The 20,009-nt window shown below is 37.8% G+C and overlaps 1 protein-coding gene across 5 annotated transcripts in view; it reads right to left on the reverse strand.

Annotated features, from left to right (window-relative positions):
* Window positions 1-20,009, reverse strand: part of Adamts6 (ADAM metallopeptidase with thrombospondin type 1 motif 6) — a 234,759-nt gene that overhangs the window by 18,518 nt on the left and 196,232 nt on the right. For 4 of the 5 annotated variants that reach the window (XM_028883981.2, XM_028883990.1, XM_028884010.2 and 1 more), the window contains 2 exons: window positions 11,617-11,746; window positions 4,655-4,859 (listed from right to left, as the gene is read on the reverse strand). In XM_028883981.2, the coding sequence (XP_028739814.1) occupies window positions 4,655-4,859; window positions 11,617-11,746 (335 nt within the window). Of the gene's footprint in view, window positions 1-4,654; window positions 4,860-11,616; window positions 11,747-20,009 lie in introns of those variants that run through there. The other variant, XM_028884000.2, reaches the window with a different exon arrangement.

Raw genomic sequence — 20,009 nt, forward strand, 5'->3', positions numbered from 1 at the left:
TTTTATTTTTGTGACTTGTCTCCATTTCTACCACCATGAATCACATTTCATGCAAATATTATTTCCCACATGAAATTTTATTACTGCTTCCTAATACTTCTGCTTCCTGCCTTTACCTCACAACAACACATTTTATGAACTTCAGAGGAAAGGCATCACATGAAGGTCTCTGAGGATAGAGGGAACTACTCTACATTTCTGCACATTCTTATTCCATTTGATCTTAGTCAAAAGCTGAGAAGTGTTCACACATTCTTATTCAATGACTGCACTGGGTCTCAGCCCTACAGACCTAGCCACAAATACTCCATGTTTATAGCCTGACTGTCAACTCTGGTCTTTAAATATTGTATTACTTAGGCATGATAATAAAATTAAATAAAAAAAATCACTTCTAAGAAAATACTAAAGGCAGGGGACACCACTCAGAACAGGGTCATTCAGAGTGTAACTGCCCAGCAACTCCTCTGATCATGCAATCAGAGAAGGGAGCAGAAAGAGCAGGGGAGTTTTCATGGGTGTGTCAAAAGAAAACAGGACACAGTTTTGTAAAGGTTGGCTTAAAAAGAGATCGAATGTTGCCTGCTCTTCTCCAGAGCTACCTTCTCGCACGTGAGAATTCTGTTCCTCTGAGGCCAGGGCTTATGCTTTACTCTTCAGCTGTTCGCACACTGGCTTTTTGGTGCTATTTATCCTTCCTTCCATTGACCCAGTTAGGGGAAAGGTAGGCTTCCTGGTAGGTAAGGAAAGTGAAGTCTACCTTTGCTAAATAAACCAGAATGGCACACTACAGCCATTTCCTCCCTCTTGACCAAAACATAGTGGCAGTAAAGACGGCGTTCAGTTAGACATCAATGTCCGCACTTCCTAAATGATGCTCTGCCCCGATAGTTTCCTAGGTCATCTGGGGAGAATCACAGCAGCCACTAATGCTTTCTCTAAAGCGCCAGTCCCAACACGTGCACCCCACTTCCCAGCACTTTTTTCCCCTACGCTTTTGATTCAGTTATTGTAAACAAGAAATCAGAAATATGACTAACGTGTCCTGAGCATGCATGTCTACAGCAGACAGCCCCCAGGGGTGCCTCTGGGCTTCTTAAAGCTATCTGAGAATATCACTTGAAAGATCAGCTAGATAGATTCAAAATTCCAAAGAAGTCTCAGTATAATCAGTCTGCAATTAAATGCAGAGGACACCGTCTAGTTTACTGATAGGCTTCATTTCAGACATCATTTAAAGGTTTCCTCCTTCAAAGTGATTGCCTTTGGTTATTTCATCTGAAAGCAAAAGGTCGATGTGAAATGAACCTACTTTACCTGTTGGCAAAAGTTTCCTCTTGTTTCTCTTTTTAACAATGATTTGCTACAACCTTTGTGTTCTTTTCTCTCTTTTGCTTTTCTTTCTTACTTGAGGAAGAAACTCACTCTGTAATCCAGGCTGATCCGTAACTTACTTAGTATGTTGCTCAGGCTGGCTTCCAACTCACAATAATCCTCCTGCCTCTAATTGCAGGAATTACTGGCATGCCCATTACAGTATTTTGTGTTTCTGTTCAGATTTTTTAAAGCAGCTTCCCTCTTCTCTTCAAATTCTACTGTCCTTCAATACTCAATTCCAACAAACTAAAAAGGCTTCTGATCCTATTCAGGTTCCTCTTAGGAAAACAAGGCAGTGAGTGAGTGAGGAAAGCCTTACACAAACGCCACAAACTCAGCAAAGAGAGAGATCACTTCCTAAGGGTGGCAAAGAAGACAAGGCCCTCTTGAAGATCTTAAGCCAACTAGAACTGGCCATCACAGACATACTCCAGAGTGTCTGAGGCCAAATACATGGTCTTCCTCTCTTAATTTTACGATATCAGATTTGTCATCATTATTGGTCAACATCTATGCATTTCTCTAAGGATCTTGGGCATGGATATTCACAACCATTGTTATCAATGCACATAAATGTCCTGCTGATTTTAGACATCCACGAACTCCCTGTGGGGAAAAGAGGTCTGTTTTTCTTTCTACAATCACAGACTGTATCATATCAATGTCTATATGCTTGATAGAAACTAGGAGTCCAAGTAAGGTGGGCAGAATGTGATTACAGAGACTGTGATGTAGTCAGGCAACTTGAAAGAACCTGTATTCCTGCCAGAGATGCCATGGATAAATAACCACAACTGCTCAGAATTTTGTTTCCATGGACCATCTTCTTTTGTTGGGTGGGGGGAGGGAAGAAGAAGTTAAGGTCTTTCTATATAGCCTTGACTGGTCTGGAACTTGCTATGTAAATCAGTCTGGCTTCAAACTCATAATAGAGATCTGTCTGCCTCTGTCTCCCAGCTGTCTACATTAAAGGGATGTGGCCATGACCATCTTACTCATGGACTAATTTTAATGAAGACCATTCAAGGAGCGAGGGAACTGTGACATACAGAGGTTCCTAAAGGAAAGTCTTTAAGTTTTTTGTTTGCTTCTGACAAACTTAAGAGGACTCCTGGAAATGCTCATAGCACAATGTTTCTTTCTAACAGGATATTATAGAACAGAGTCTAACCCAATCCTGTTTTATTGACTTGAAAGAATTCTCTTTAGGTACCCATTCTCCTTAACATTAACCAATACTACAGAATGATTCAGCTCTTCTATGGGAAATGTGAAAAGTGTATAGAGCAATGATTCTCAACCTGTGGGTCATGATCCCTTGGGGTCGAATTGCCCTATGACAGGGATTGCCTAAGACCATGGGAAAACACAGAAATTTACATTATGATTCATAGCATTAGCAAAATTACAGTTACGAAGTAGCAACAAAAATAATCTTATGATTGGAGTCACCACAACATGAGGAACTATATTAAAGGGTCATAGCATTAGGAAGGTTGTCTAGGTGGAAGTTTCTGTGCTACCAGCAACTCTCAAAAATCCAGCAGCTGCTTCCCAAATATTTGACTTGGAGGTTTAATATTACTTATAAATGCTTGGCTGGTAGCTGAGGCTTATTACTAACTAGCTCTTACACTTAAATTGACACATAAATCTTATCTATGTTTAGCCACATGGCTTGGTACCTTTTCTCAGTATGGCATTATCATCTTGCTTCTTCTGTATCTAGCTGGCGACTTCTGACTCTGCCCTTCTCCTTCTCCTCATCTTCAGTTTGGCTTTCCTGCCTAACTTCCTGCCCAGCTAATGGCCTGTCAGCTTTTTACTAACCAATGAGAGCAATACATATTCATAGTATAGAACTGTTCCACAGCAAGGTTGAGAACCACTAGTATAGAGATACACACACACACACACACACACACACACACACACACACACGCATGTGTGTATCATGCATACTGATGGGTCAAGAGTTAACTGCTTAAAACCTTTTATATAAGGTCATTTTTTTCTTTCCTTCTTTTTTTTTTTTTTTTTTTGGTTTTTTTTTGAGACAGGGTTTCTCTGTGTAGTTTTGGTGCCTGTCCTGAATCTCGCTTTGTAGACCAGTCTGGTCCCAAACTCACAGAGATCTGCCTGATTCTGCTTCCTGAGTGCTGGGATTAAAGGTGTGCACCACCATTGCCTGGCATGAGATCATTTTTAAGCACCCTTACATTATATCATTTTGTTAAGAAGTATGCCCCTATTTCATTTTAGTCAGATTACATATAATAATAACATCAATGAAGATATAACACTTATTTTGACTTTTGGTATGCTATATGCCTCAGCTCCCTTTTTCTTCTCCAGATCAAAATAGGAGAAATTAAAATTATAGATGAAGGGCTGGTAAAATAGCTCAGTGATCAGAGCTGCATACCTCCAAGACTGCCTACTGAGTTCAATGCCCAGGACCCACACAGTGGAAGGAAAGAACCGACTTCCACAAGTTGGCTTCTGAACTCTACACATGTACTATGGCATGAGCAAGTCTATATGTATACATATTCACAAGGAAATCAAGAAATCAATGTAATTTAAAACTGTCAAAGCAAGTAAAGTAGCTAAGTTGGTAAAGCGACTTGCTGCCAATCTTGATGACCTGAGTTTAATTCCCACGTTACAGAAGGAGAGAACCATCTTGTATAAGTTGTCCTTTGACCTCTACACATGCGCTGTAGCAAGTGTCCCTTCCCCAACACTCAAGTAAATGTAAAGAAAAGGCAAAAAGTATAGCTAGATAAGTCACAACTGATTTGTAAAGAACTCATACCTAAAATTATGTAATAAGCTATTATATTACTTGGAAAAATTAAATATTAAAAAATCTGGGCCTTCAAAATGAAACACTAGAAAAGGCATTTCTTGGTCTCCATTATGATTCAGGGTAAGAAAAGTTCTTGACCCCCCTCCCTTGACCTTCAGTTTCTAAGTACACATCACTGATGCTGAGCTTGTGGAGTACCAGTAAGCACAGCCCCTCAGGGTACCCACCATAACGCTATTTCAAATTCACTTTATAAGTATTTCTTAATTAAATTAATGAGGTTTTTTTGCTCCCAAAGTCTTTTATCTTTGGATAAGTAATAATAAAATATAATATGGTCAAATTCACTCTTAGGTAGTTCTGATGTGTTAAGTCTAATCCCCATGCTCAGGTGTGCTTAGATATTAAATGTTTAGGTACAGATAACTAAGACATCTCAAAACGTGCAGCCCCAGATTTCCTTACTTCAGACCAGTCCAAAGCTACCCACTGAGGTGGACATGACTGGTTGTTGCAGGACTCTTTCTCCACAGGCCGGTGTGTTAAGCAATCCCTGTAGTCCAGCGTCTCCTCCTCAGATGCTCCGACCCTCCTAATGCAGAGCACGGCCCTCGTGCGCATGCCACCATCGCAAGTCTTGCTGCACTCCAGCCAGTCTCCAATGAACCATCTGAAGCAAGATGCGGAATACAGATAAGAGTGGCTTCATTGCACCGAGGCTTCCAGCTGAGCGGACTCCATCCATGCTTTCCCTGGAAAAGCTGGCAGCTCACAGGCAGTTGATAGGACAATGTCAATGCAAGAGCCATTAAGCAAATCATGGTTTGCTGACACTCAGTTACCATCCAAAGTGCAATGTATGGGCTTTGAAGCAAGCAGAAACTACATTCAAACAAGCAATGCATGATGTGTTTTCAAACTTTTTGCTTTCTCTCTCTTTTAACATTAATTTCTGAAGATAAAAATTACCTCACAAGATTTCCACGAGGATTAAAAAAATGTATTTAGAAGTTCTAGAACATGCTGGTGAATGTTTAAAACTGGTTATCCATGGGAGGGGCAGAGTTATGATTTGTGCCATTTGCCTTATTCTTTTTGTAAAGTGTAAATACTTCACCAAGGCCAATTTGCAGCTCCTGGTTTGACATGCTGAATGTGAACAAAGAACACACGCTAAGGTAGGGTCTACAGAACCATAGCTAGCTAGGTGCTTTAGACCCACCCCTGAGTGCAGGCTGGAAAGTAAGCAGCAGGCAGCAGGAAAGACTTTTCTTATAATGACATTGTAACCACTTCTCCCCCAAGTGAGGATCGGGTGCTAAACTCCAAAGGAGCTGGGGACTTGTTTTCCAATGTAGAAATCAACTCTCATGAAGGTACTAGGACTCCTCAGTCCTTACAGGGAAAGAGGAAGACCAGGAAGACAATATTCTTCTGCCAAGGTGGAACCCTAAGCCAGTCCTATGAAAACACTGAATGGGAGCTTCCTGCTTCTCCCCAGCTCCACTAGGAAGGAACGCAAATGTCTTAGGCCTGATCTGCACTTATGCCCCTCCTGTTCCTTAAGCCATCAATGAACCCCCATGTGTGCAGAAGAAGGTGTTTTTGTTATTACTTCTGCACCATCGCTCTCCTGTAAGCTGTTCATAGCTCCACTGGGAAGCATGGGCCAGCTCAGGTCAGGAAGATTCTACTTCAGAATTTTCACATCTCAGCTGAAGCAAAAGGGATCCTCCCCATCCTGTCAAAAGGGTGCACGAGCTCACCTGTCTAGAGCTGCTCGTGGCCATGTTACCCTTAAACAGAGGATCCGGGAGGTCCTGTTGATGTCTCAGTCCACGACTCTAGTCAGTCTACGCTCACACTCTCCTGAGCTTTGCTATGTAAACCTCACGGACTGAAGTCAGCCAAGTTGAAGTTTTAATCATTTGCCACCAGAATCTTGATCAACATATCATTGTATTTCTAATAAGCATTTGCTGAATGCCTACCATGTTCAAGGTATTCTGCTTTATTTTACAGCAGAGATAATATAATAATAATAAAGATCCCATGTTAGGAAATTGTTCTCCAAAGTCATGTAAAGGGTAACAGTGGAACCGAGACTGGATTCCCCATCAATTGTCATCTCCACTGAATCTCACTGATAACATTGTCGAAAGCAGAATATATATCACGGGATATTTTCTTCAATCTATGATTATAAACCACACAGCTGTCATGCTTATGTTCTTGGGCTTGAAACAAACCAGAGAGAGGAATGTGAAAAGCTCAAGAACCAACTTCTCACCCCTTCCCTGACCAAAGTCCACTATGCAGGTTTTGTATATGAAAGGCAATGTCTTAGGGACATGGGAGTACCAGCATTCTAATGTAAAACTGCATTTAGCCCACCAAGTCAAAATGGCTTTTGCTCAAGATTATTTGTTTTATTATTTATAGAGAAAACAAGGTTGATAAATATCATAATCAGTTTTCAAACTTGAAAAATATTTCATAACTCAATAAAACTTTTGACCTGAAATCCATTTTAAAATTATAATTTAATGTTGAATTTAAAAACTTTGATAATACCATTTTTTTCTGTTAAGTCATTTTCCAAAGAAGATTGAAAGTGTTTTCCCTATTCTTTTGTTTTCCATAAATGAACATGATCCTGAGCTGTTAGCACCTTATTTGGTAAGGAGGAAAATGTGTACTGAGAATAATCACTTGCATGGCAGCCATAGTGAAACTCTGATTCAATTGGCAACAGTGATTTCATCACCAAGATTAGGGGATAAAACAGAAATGTGTTTAACTCAGCCACAAAAAGCTCAGTCATACCACTTCCAGCCATGATCTCATTAGGTCTCATAATGTAAGAGGGACGGAGACCTTCAAATTAAACACAGGTGCTCACAGGCAATGCGATTCAGGAGACACTGCTATTCTTCAGAGCACAGGGCCAGGGCAGCACTGTAGTTCTGATATTTACTTATTTTTATTATTCTTTGTCTCTTCTTCTATTGTCAATAGTATTTCTTCAGAATCGTAGTCTGAACTTATCACTCCACTCATCAACTTGGAGTACATGGAAGGAAATTATTGACTAAGCACCCTGCCAATTTCCTTCCTGACTGTAATCTCAGGCTTCAAATTCAGTTCTGGTTTCAGCTGTATTGTACATCCTATTATCCCTTCCTGTGTCTCTCGGAAAGCTGATTCATGGTCTGATTTTTGCAGTAAATTTTCAACCTTCCCCCTGCATCCGTCTCAGTCTCCCTGTCCTCTGTCTAGTTTAGAATTGCTGCTTCCTTCTCTACACAGCCGACACCCTGGTGCCTTTCTCTTTGTCTCCTGTTTCCTCACCTTTAGATTCTGTAATAAGATATTTCCAAGGAAATGTCATTTCTGAGAATATTAGCTGTTGGAGCTTTATGACCTGAGACATCTCAGAGCTGGTTCTTCTCAATATCTAGTTATTGTTTGCTTTGAGACAGACTCTCACTCTGTAGACTAGGTTGGCTTCGAACCTACTGAGATCCACCTGCCTCTGCCTCTTTGAGTGTTGGGATTAAAGTGTGTGCTACCACACACCTGGCTTCTTCTCAACATCTAGTGATCAACATGCTTCCATCCGTTAGGGCTAAAATTAGTGCCATTCACATGGGGAGGGTTGTTCGCTTTTTCTGTTCATTTATTTTTGTCAGACAGGGTCTCACTCTGTAGCCCAGATTGGTTTGGACTCACTATGAACCCTAGGGGCCTTGTATCCCCAGCAATGCTGCTGCAGCCTCCCAAAGCTCTGAGATTAAAGGCATACATCACAACAGGAGTAATGCTTGAACATCTGAAAACAGAGTGGCTTGCTCTACCTTGTATAATCTGATCTCATTCTATTATCTATTATTAAGAAAACAATACACAGAGGAGGGAAAAAGAGAGGAACTACATAAAATGTTGATCTAAACTTGATAAAACCAGAACATTTTTGAAGAGATCATCATAAAAATGGATTTTTCATAATTATTTAAAGGAAAATGGTGGAGCAAAGAAAACAAGCTGTTAGTAAATAGTTATATTCAAAGGAAAATGCGGTCTTGAACTGTGGGTTCAATATCCACCATTTGTGGGATGGAAAAGACAAAGGATTTTCCAGCCTTTATTCCAGGGTCGTCTAATCAACACTTTCCCCCTATAAACACATCACAAAATTAAGGAAAAGTCTTCAGAATTTGGCAGTATCATCTTTAATCAACTAGAGGCAATTATATAACCTATCATTTACTTAGAAAATGCTACAACTTTCTTTGGTTTAAAAAACAGTTCAACTAATTGGAATGTGGAACTTCGATTGGAGAGAACTGTATGCCATAAACATTCTATAGGCAAAGGACTTCCTCAGTTCTTAAACATCAATATAATAAGCATTTTTTAAATTGTGACAACTGGGAATGCTTTGATGAAGCAAACGAAGTCAGACACATAAATGCCACTAGACATTTGGTTTGTAACTTAGAATGCTAGTGATGTCTGGTATAATGGGAAAAACATCACCAGAGATTAAAATCCCTCATCTGTGAAATGATGAGAGTTGGCTGAGATTATTCTATGATTCTTCCTAGTCTCAAATTTCGTAGTTTTATAGAGAATGCTCATGAATCTTTTTCTAAACTTAAAATAACAAATTATAGTTGTCCATGGGTGAGGTTCAATGACTCAAAATAATTGTCGAACATTAAACCATAAAAGATTCTATTAAATAAAGCCTAGCCCCTGAATAAAAATAAATGCCTTAACTGAGCCTGGGGCATAGGGCTGTCAACTGAGCTACTTGGGAAACTGAAGCAGGCGGCTTGCTGGAGATACAGAATAAGTCCAAGGCTAGCTTGAGCAACTTAATAAGATCCCATTTTAAAATAGAGTAGAAAAAAAAATGGCTAGAAATATAAGTCAGGGGAGAGTCCTGCCTGGCATTTGCAAGGCCCTGGGTTTAGTCCCCAGTACAAACAAACAAGTAATTTCTTCCTACTCTGGCTTCCTTTTATACATTTGTTCATAATTCTCTTACTATACTCTTATATGATAGTTATTTTTATATCTATTTGCTCAGATAGTCTTTAAGAAGCCAAACTACAGTGCTGTGCACATTTTATTGATTAATTGATGTTTTTAAATTCTAGTCTCGGTATTACTACAATGTATAGTGTTTTTTGTTTAGGTTTGGTTTCTACAAATTTAAAAGCTATGGTATTATAAAGGAATAATATTTACATTAAGGATTCTATACATAGGTCATATGTAGAAACAGTATTGCTATTAAAACACGGCACTATGAGGACTGGCCTCTTGGCCTCCCACTGAGTTCAGCCCCACCTCCTTTTCCTATGCAGGGAAACTAGCTTCCCATCAGTTGTATCCTTTCATATTAATGTTTTTCTTTTTTTTCAAACAGACAAGGCTACATCATGGATCTATTTTCACTCAATTCACTACCATGGCCCTGGCGGTATAGGCAGGCAGATCTCTATCAAATTGAGGCCAACCTGGTCTATATAGCAAGTTCCAGGGCTATATAGTGAGAACCTGCCTCAATAAAATAAAATAATAAAATAAAATAAAATAAAATAAAATAATAAAATAAAATAAAATAAAATGTCCAGTATTCAGTTCAGTGAAATGGCTTTCATATATATATTGTTAGTAGGAGTGTATATTCTTAAAATCTTTCTGGGGAACAATTTGGCAATGTGTCACAAATACTAAAATGCTCTCTTACTTGACTAGAAATTGTATTCCTCCTAATGTTGCACAGGGTATAATCACAGACAACAATGTTTTAGTGGCGAAATGATTAGTGCTATGGTATCACAGGAGAGCAAGAGCTTAAACAGGGCAAGGACTGAACAAGAGTAGAATTCAGTTGAAATAAACAGTGACATTACTACTAAATGCTGTAAAAGATAATGTTCAAAATATACTGAGGGCTGACTATCACATATAAGGACTATACCATTTCATTATACATACATGTGCATATATACATAGATGAACACCTAGAAATAGCATATATTAAAATACTAACAGTGATATCAACAGGAGTTATTTTCTTCGCTTTATCTACATATCACATCAATGTGTAGAAAAGAGCCTGTTCCTTTTCTCTACACTCACACTCACACTGGGTCCTATTGAATCATAGCAGTTTATGATGTTCATCCCTAGAATACAAAGAGCTACTAGGAATCTTATATATACATCCTAACCATTTAAAATTTCTCTTTCATTGTCTGAATTCAAAAGATTAAAGAAGAAACTTAAAAGATGCTAGGAAAAATTGACTAATAAATATATAAAAATATGTACCTTTAACTCTTTCAAAAAAGAAAAATAGACTAGACTTCCTAATTTTACATTCTCATTATGCTTTTCTATTGATTCCATCTCCCACCTCCAATCTGAAACAAGGAACTTCATTTCAGAATTACAAAAGGAAGGGAATTAGGAAACTTAAATTTAATCAGATGTATTAATATGACAACTAATATTAACCATTAAAAAACGCCAGGTGGTAGTGGAGTACACCTTTAACCTCAGCCCTCAAGAATTTGAAGCCAGCCTGGTCTGCAGAATGAGTTCCAGGACAGCCAGAGCTGTTACACAGAGAAAGTCTGTCTCGAAAACAAAACAAAATAAAATAAAATTTTAAAAAGCCTTTAATGATATATTCAACTCTACAATGTATAGACCAGTGGTTCTCAACCTGTGGGTCATGACCCCTTTTGGAGTCATGTATCACATATCCTGCATATCAGATATTTACATTATAATTTATAACAGTAGCAAAATTACAGTTATGAAGTAGCAACAAAAGTAATTTCATGGTTGGGAGTCATCACAACCTGAGGAACTGTATTAAAAGCAATAGGAAGGTGGTAAACCTCTGTCATAGATGGGATGATGAATGGCTTGAAATCTTCAAGATGTTGGGTGTTTAAGAAAGTAAACTTGAACCAATAAAGAAGCCACAAGTCAACACAGAACAGGTGTAACCAGTACCATCCAGGGGCCTTAAATAATCAACAAGATGCCAAGTATGATACTTAAAGTCTCAAATGTCAGGGAATTAACTTGATGAGAATTCACAATTACACAAAATATGGTAGATCTATTGGGATGAAACCTAGATCATGGATTTTGACCATTGCTTTGTTTTACATAGTTATAAGACTAAATTTGAGATTAGCTTATAAAGCTAATTAGTAGAAAAAGAAAGTAAGTGGTCTTTTCTAAAAAAGGTCTAATCAATCTTGTTGCTTTGCGTGCCTCACTTGGCAGGAACTATCGCACAATTTTACAGAAAGCTAGGGGGTATGTCTGCAAATATGAATACATAGTGTTTGCTTGCGGTCAAAGAAACAATTCTCACTTTTTGTCATACTTACTCAGGTGGACAGGGCTCAGTGTTGCAGGCTCTTTGATTTTCAGGTGGCTTACTGTCAGGGTCACAGAAATTGTTCTGGACAATGGAGTTGTCATCCAGTCTTTTACAGACCACTTCTTGTCTTTGGGCACCTATAAGAAAAGGAAGGACATCATTAACTGGAGAGTAGTTTCCCTTCCGAAAGGCATGGCATGTATTGCTTTCCTCTGGGAGTTACTCTTACTGCATCCCTGCTGTCCTATCTGTTCCAAAACACTGTCTACTTCTCCAAAAGAAGAGAAGGACTGGGCATTATAGCCACATTTTAAGCAAAATTATTGTTCTCATATTTAGAATCACAGATGTTTTGAAACTGTGATCAGTATTCCCATTTTTATGTTCATCTTCATGCTTTCTTTTAAAAAATCCTTGAATTTTCCAAAATGCCATGAGATAAAATGTATTAATATGCATTTCAATAGAAGACAATAGATGCATATTTATTCAAAAACAAAATGACAGGGACTAACTTACTTTCTGATATTTTGTAGGACAAGAGGAAACAAGGTCATTTTTCATTAGGAATACATCACACCAACATATTTCACTTATTTTCTTCCATTTATGATTGCATCTCTCTAAAAGCTCATCAAGTTTTGATTTCAAATGTCATAGACCACTTTTGGACTATAAGAAATTGGTCTGTTTATTTTAACAGAGTTGAGTACCTGCTGATTATATCACTGTCAAAGAGATACATACATAGCTCATTCTAATATAACTTAAAAAAAACTTATCTTGCTCTTAAAAATTAGTCCATGTGACTTGTTAGCACAACTAAAAACATTCTCATTTTACAATTTACAAAATTCTTAAGTATATGCTATAATTTATTGGCAGACATACCTACCACAACTTGCTCACATTTCAAGAAATGCGATCACACACACACACACACACACACACACACACACACACACACACTTTTATTTATAAACATCTTTGGTGGAATTTTTATATATACTTATTTTTGCTTTGTATCAGTAATCAAAAGTCAGATATTCAAGATATCAAAGAGAAACAAGTGTTCCAGATCATACAAAAGACACTGTCAACATTTTACTCTTGGAAATGGGCAAAAAACACGAGTCAAGCTGTTCCCTGAAATCACCCACCCTGCCCCTATGAACACATAAGCTGAATAACTCAGTTGTAAACGTAGCACTGACAGCATGCAGGTAACCACAGATTTGCACTCCAGCTAATTCTACACAGTTCTTCTGGCTGCTTGCCTGCCTGCCCACCTGCCCACCTGCCCCCTCCTCCCCGCCTCCCTCCCTCCTTCCCTCTCTTCCTTTCTTCTGGCTATTTTTAAGTTGTAATATAATTTTTTAAAAAAGGAGTTTGTTCACAAATGCGAGAGTCTTGATGAAACAGGATCATCTGATGAAGGAAACTTTCCCCTGAAGAAGTAGACACAAAATGCTTCTCCCAAGGCTGCTTCGGTCTGGGGTGAGCATGTCTCAGCTGTCCTGCTATGGTCACATTTAACTAAACCCTTTGGATTTGAGAGACTGACAGGAGAGACTATTAAATCTACTGATCTCAGGAGACTAAGTCCTCCAGCCTCCATCTCAATGGCGAGTTGCTGAACAGCTGTGGTCTACTTTATTGCTCGCAGTGACAAGACTCCTGGGATCGCCTGCAGTAACATGTTTTTAGGGTCTGAACTATACCCAAACAGTTTACTGCAAAATGTCTTAGAGTATGTTGCGTTCCTCCCTCCCAATCCCTAGAATAGCAAATGACAGCAGTGGAATTTTTTAACTATTAAAATCGAGATTTTTGAGGGAAAAATGATTCATAAGAAGCATAGCTGTTATCCATTCACAGATGTTCCGTGATATTCATCACATTACCTCCCCATTGTGTCATTCCAGTGGGCAGATAACTATGTCCATGTGGTCACCTAGTCAAATATCTCTGCTGTTAGTCACAGAGCTCGGCTACCAACAGTTGCTCAGACGAGCAACTTGTCCACTCTGAAGGAAATGTTCATTCGTATCAAGAGCAAGGGCCATTAACACAGTATGTCTGTAGACTCCCAGAAAAGGCTAAACATCAAAACTACAAAATGGAATTGATGTTGCTTAGTTCCAGTGACAGAAACTGTCAAGTCAGTTTCTCTAGGTTAAGATAAAAGTTCAGTTTCTTTCAGAGAGCACTACAAATGTTGTTTGTCCACACTGTATTTGTTTAAAGCAGCCTTTATATAAGCAGGTCCTCTGCAATTTGAATCACAGATCAGACTGGTATAAGTAATTAGCAGAGATTTACATTTCATTTTTAGATAAATTCTAGCTATGTAAGTATCTTGAAAATGTTTTCTATGTAATATTTATTGCTAAAAACTAAGAAAACAGAGAGAACCACACAGATTAAAATAAACATTGAGAATAGTCTCATATTGTTCTAGAGCCTAGAGCTCTTTTGCTATTTGGTAAAACCCAGCTTCTTGAGTAATGCTGGACTTCATATTAAGAATTACAAATTAATTCAACTTTGGCCATGCCTTCCATATAGCCGAAAACTGGGAACTAAGGGACTTCTAGGTCTTTATAACTTCAGCATGCTGTTTTTTGATAAAGTAAAAAATTAACATCCTTAAAAACATAACTAAAATTGTTCTATATTTTACAAAGATATTTTTTCTTACACTCATCTTTTATTTATTTTCTTCTAATATGTTGTTATCAGTGTGGCATTAATCTATTTCAGATCTTCTCACAACACTATATTATTTTCCTCTAATAGAATACATATTTCCTTCCAGGTTTTATTCTTACACCAGGCAGGCTGATAGTTTTGTTGGCTTTTTTTGTTTGTTTCTGTTTTGAACCTAAGTCAGTATCAACAGGATGACTATAAAGAAATTAATCTAAATGGATCGAATTTAAACACAACCTTTAAATCAAGGTGAATACAGCTTTTAACTTTAGAAAGTCGAAAATACAGATCAAATGGAAATAATCTAAGTGAACAAGAGAAATGGGGTTTAGATTATTTGCATGTGATCATGCTTCATGCACACATAGTCTCTTTTAAAGTAGTATGTAAAACATTGACAAGTTCATTTAAGATCCTATTATAATACAGTTATACAAGATTAGAATGCTTTCAAATCTGAAGACCCATAGTTCATGTCCAAAATGTGTAAGATGTCTATACTAGCAGTAGTGCACATTCAGTGGGAAAAGTTCTCACGACTCAGTGTTCCTAGCCTCTGGAGAGAGGCAGATGGTCTGTGAATTTAATTGACCAAATTAAAACTGACTATATACTTACTGTTAAAAAAAAAAAAACCTTGTTATTAGCATGAAAACTTTTTATACAATCCCTCCATGTTAATAAAAAAGTGATGAATTTAAAGCATTACTAAGGTACAAATAATTTTTAATTTCTTATTTTGTTAATACATATTTACCTTAAACCTTTACAAAGAATATGTCCTATTTGGAACCATTTAACTTGCCCACATTTCATTTTTGATATTTAAGAATCAAATATGACAAATGACGGTTTTAAGTCTAGAAATGTAAACATAACCCTGGGGCTAGAGATGCAGCTCTCAGTGGTACAGCATTTGGCTAGCATGTGCAAGGCATTAGGTTCAATTTCCAAAATTTACAGGAAAAAAAAGACTCCCCCCTCACTTTGGGTCTGTGATCTTAAATTTATTAGATCCTATGTTTACTATTCTGCCAATAGTTTAAAGTGAGGATCTACTTGGCTACCAAGAGCCCTGTTCTACCATACAAGACCTGAACTTGGATTATTGCTTAAATTACACAGCAGCAAACAGTGTTTAGTGGCATACTGTAATAGTATAAAACACAGGAAAAAGCAAGAAACCCACCGGATGGCAAATGAGACCTGGATGAAGCTGTTTCTTGTTCTCACTGTAAGGACTGTACAGGTGGTGGATGTCTCCCTCAGCGAGGAAACTTCACATTCAGGCCAATCCTGAGTGAAGTCCTCAGAGGACACTGAACTTCTTTGTTTCTGATAGTTAAATATTTTTACAGACTCGTTTATAAAACAATATTTGAAGTTATGCTGCTTTTCTTGTGGTGGTTCACCATTAAAGAATTAAGTTCACCAGTTCATTCTTTTTTAAAGTAGAAACCAGAAGTTGGTGCTTAAAAATTTAACTTGGAACAGTGGTACGTGTTAAATCAGGAAGAATGAGGGCAGCAGGGGAAGGGGGGGTGTTAAGGGCAAGAGAAAGACCTAGCCATTCTCAATTCTACAAGACCTAACGTTTCAGTCCTAAGTGGACACCATCAGAAAGTATGATTAAGTCAATATGGGAAAGAATGAGAGGTATAAATGTACACTTGGGATTGAAGGGATAACTGATCTCCAAATAACTGAACAGAGTGGCACAGTGTGTCATCTCTCCCCAGGAAACAGATTTCTGGAGAAGAAGAGAAGAGAATACTCAGATTTTCTACTAAAAATGTAGCTGGGGCTAAGGCAATAATTTGCTTAGCCACAGCATCTAAAGTAGTTAGCAACCAAGACAACATTATAAAACCACAGCATACATAGCATATGGCCAACAATATTAATGTAATCCTGATTTTCAATGCCTATAGCATCCAAAGAGTGACAAGTGCCAGGAAAACAAAACACAAACACAAACAAAACAAAACAAAAACCCCAACAAACGCTGTTTGCTCTGTCCTCAACTGCTGGAACCTGGCTGTTGTGTTGTGTGATTGTTGGCCAGACACAAGCATTTGTAGGGCACAGCAAAGTCCATCTGCCTTGGATCTAACAGCTGGCACCCAGAGTACCAATCCACTCCACCCACATGGCTTCCTTCTTCTGAAGAGCCCACTGATCATTTTTTTTTTTAATCTTTCAAAAGCTTCCTTTCTTTGCTTTCCCAGTGTTTCCCATCTGTCCTGGGCAACAGTAGATGTCCCAAGGAAACACAGAATGATCAAAGTGGAAATGTTACTCAAAAAATATTGTAGTTTTCATTGCTAGTCATGGTAGCATATGCCTTTAATCCTAGCACTTGGAAAGTAGAGGCAGGTGGATCTCTGTGGGTTCAAGGCCATTCTGGTCTACATAGCAGCCAGGGCCACTTAGTGAGACCCTGTCTAAAAAACACATGTATTTTTCTAGAGCAATTGTGTTTAGTGAAGATAAATGAGGATGGGGCACACATGCAATAGATTTACTTGAGGCCACAGCACACACAAAGGGATTGGATTTGTACTATCCACTAGGTAACAGTAACATCTTTCATGAAAAAAAAAATGTCTAAATTAATCTGACTCATTAAGTTCTATCTATGTTTAAGGTATGAATTTAATTACTATGTGGAAAGATAAAATCTTCACCTCAATGAGATTATATTAAAATGGGGTGACAAGAATAAAGGAAAGGTTATTATACTACCTACTTGTCTAATAAAATACTGCATTTTTAAGTCTGATATTTTTATTTGTACACACCTCTCATTTTGTTAAATTACTGGATAATTTCTTTCTTCCTGATCTTCATTGATCTTAAGAACTCTCATAATCAAATGACTATGATATCCTTCAATTTCACTTTATCTTATTTCTATGTTTTCCTTCACCTCCAACTACTTTTAGTTCTAGGCAGTAAATGACCTAAGACAAGGTTTTATTTCTCTTTGCAAAACGAGGCAATCAAATTAGATGACCTCTAATGTTTCTTTCAGATCCAAAATGCTATAGTTTGCTTTTGCCCTTTCTCTTTATTTCAGTAGTTCAGATTTTTGAAGGATTCTCCCTCTTTAATGTCTGTTTTCCACTTGTACTCTATAAAATAAAGAGCGTAGGGATTATAGCTCAGGGTAGATCTCTTGCCTAATATATATGAAGAGCTTAATTTAATTCCCAGAAATACCAGGGGCAGACAGATACACACACACACACACACACACACACACACACGCACGCACGCACGCACGCGCGCACACACACACAGAGAGAGAGAGAGAGAGAGAGAGAGAGAGAGAGAGAGAGAGAGAGAGAGAGAGAGAGAGAGAGAGAAAGGGGAGAGAATAATACACAGGTACATGTTCTGGTGTTGTAGTCTTGTTGTAATCTGTGAGTTTTCACTAGTTCTTTTCATGTGTGCAAGAGGCTGGACAGGAAATGTAAGAATGCTAACTACAAATGGGAACTTTGAAGCTCAGCCTTGTGGTACATGCCAATAAGCCCAGCACTCTGGAGAGGCCAGGGTAGAAGCATCAGAAGTTCAAAGTCATCCTCCACTAAATAGGGAGCTGTATCCCAGCCTGGGCTATTCAATATCCTATTTCAAAGATAAAGCAAAAGCAAGCAAACAAAGAAAGATCTAAGTTGTGTTACTAAACATCAATCTCTATAGTTTCTAGTAGGAGTTTATTTCTCATATTTATTTAAATTTTAAGGGATGATGCTGAGAGTGTAAGGTCTTGGATCACTATTTTTTTTTTTTACACACTGTGACATAGTTATTAGCAAATAAAGAAACTTTAAAATACCATATATGAAATCCCTTTCTTGGGACTAAAGAGTAAATACTTCAGATTTGATTTAAAGTGAAGATATAAGTATAAGCAAGTTGAATAGTTTCATATTCTTCAAGTTCCCAAAAATAAGAGTTAAGAAAAAAAGGGTTTATTTTTCCAAAAGTAGTTAGTTCATATCTATTTCCTAGTAAGGATGCATATTATGATTACTAAAAATGCTATTTTGTCTTTCTTCATTGCCAGCCTAGCCTTTAATGGCTGAGACATCTCTCCAACCTTAAAAAATGCTATTTTGAACAGAATTTTTGTGAAGTGAAACAGCCTGTGTCACACTGATCACTAATACACCAGAAATGCACTTACATTTGTTTTCAGTCTTAGACATTTTTCAGTGAATATAGGCATCCAAGCTCTCTTCATCTTAGTAAAGACTATATTCACTAAATCATTTAAGTTCAGTGCTCCAGAGCCAAGGATCTCAGGAGCTGGGATGGTCACATATGCCCTGCTGTGGGGCCTGGTCCACCTAATCCCATATGTTGAAAGTCATTTCTTCCTTTTCATCACTGGCAATGACCCCGAAAGGGAGCATTGGGAGAGGGTCAATATGAAAGTGCCATAGTCAAGCAGTGATTGGCTTTTGCCTAGTTGTCTAAGTAGCTTACTTTTCAAAAGCAAGGAGAAAATTGGAGAATTTTTATTCTTTCTTAACTGAAGACACTTTCCTTCAGGAGTTTGCCTCTTAGAAGGAGCACAGTGACCTGTGCTATGACTAAGTTTCCTATACTCAGAACTAAAACTCTGAAAAGCCCACATAGTCAGACATTAGCACACTGTACAACCTTACACCAAAAACAGAAATCAATCAAACAAACAAACAAACAGAAAAGAAAAACATTTCCCCAGGGACTTGTTCAAACTATATAACTCATGATAATATGTAAAGTGATCTTAAGTATTAATCTATAGTTTCTACCTGTAATCTTTCATTTAGCTATGAATAGCTATACAGATTTTGTTATAAGCATCAGTTGTTTGTATTTCAGAATTAATTTCAATCAAATCTATTTTGAAATAAAAAAAATTAAAATAAGAGATGGAAAGATGGCTCAAACTGCTCTTCTAGAGGACCTGGGCTCAGTTCCCAGAACCCACATGGTGGCTAATGAGCCTAGGATCCAGAGGATACAACACCCTCCTCTGGCATCTGTAGTTACTGCATGCATAAGGTGCACAGACACACATCAAGGAAACATCCATACATGTAAAAAGAAAAAGAATAAAATATCTAAATTTTTTATTTTAAAAATAATAAGATAAAATATGCTCCCACAAAAAACCTCACCAACGTCATAAACCTCAACCTATTGGGTTTGTTTTCTTCTGTTCTAGATTGGCACCTGTCTATTTTGACTTTGCATCAAAGTTACAGAGTATGCCTACAGTGTTAGTTATTATAAAAAATCAAGCCCCACCACACTTACTTGTATAAAATGACCTCTTAGTGATGTTAAATATGTTAGAAAGACATTTTTGAATTGGCCAAGGAATTAAAAAGACATTTGTTAAGAATGTAAAACATTTTTCTCTGCTTTGTCTGGTCCTGTGAGAATGTTGCCTTTTAGTTGGGCATTAGCTCTGGCCTAAAGATTGTGTTATAGTTCTCTCTCTCCTCCCTTTTCTCTCCTTCTCCCTCTCTTGTTTTGAACGAGAGACAGGAGTTTCAAAACGAAGCCCATGTTGGACTCAAATTCTCCATGTAGCTCAAGCTAGCTTTTAACTCATCAATCTCCTGTCTTTACCTCCCAAGTGCTGGAATTACAGGCATGACCACTAGGCTTGGCTCAACATTACAT

Source organism: Peromyscus leucopus, chromosome 11 (assembly GCF_004664715.2).
Source record: "Peromyscus leucopus breed LL Stock chromosome 11, UCI_PerLeu_2.1, whole genome shotgun sequence".
Lineage (NCBI taxonomy): Eukaryota > Metazoa > Chordata > Mammalia > Rodentia > Cricetidae > Peromyscus > Peromyscus leucopus.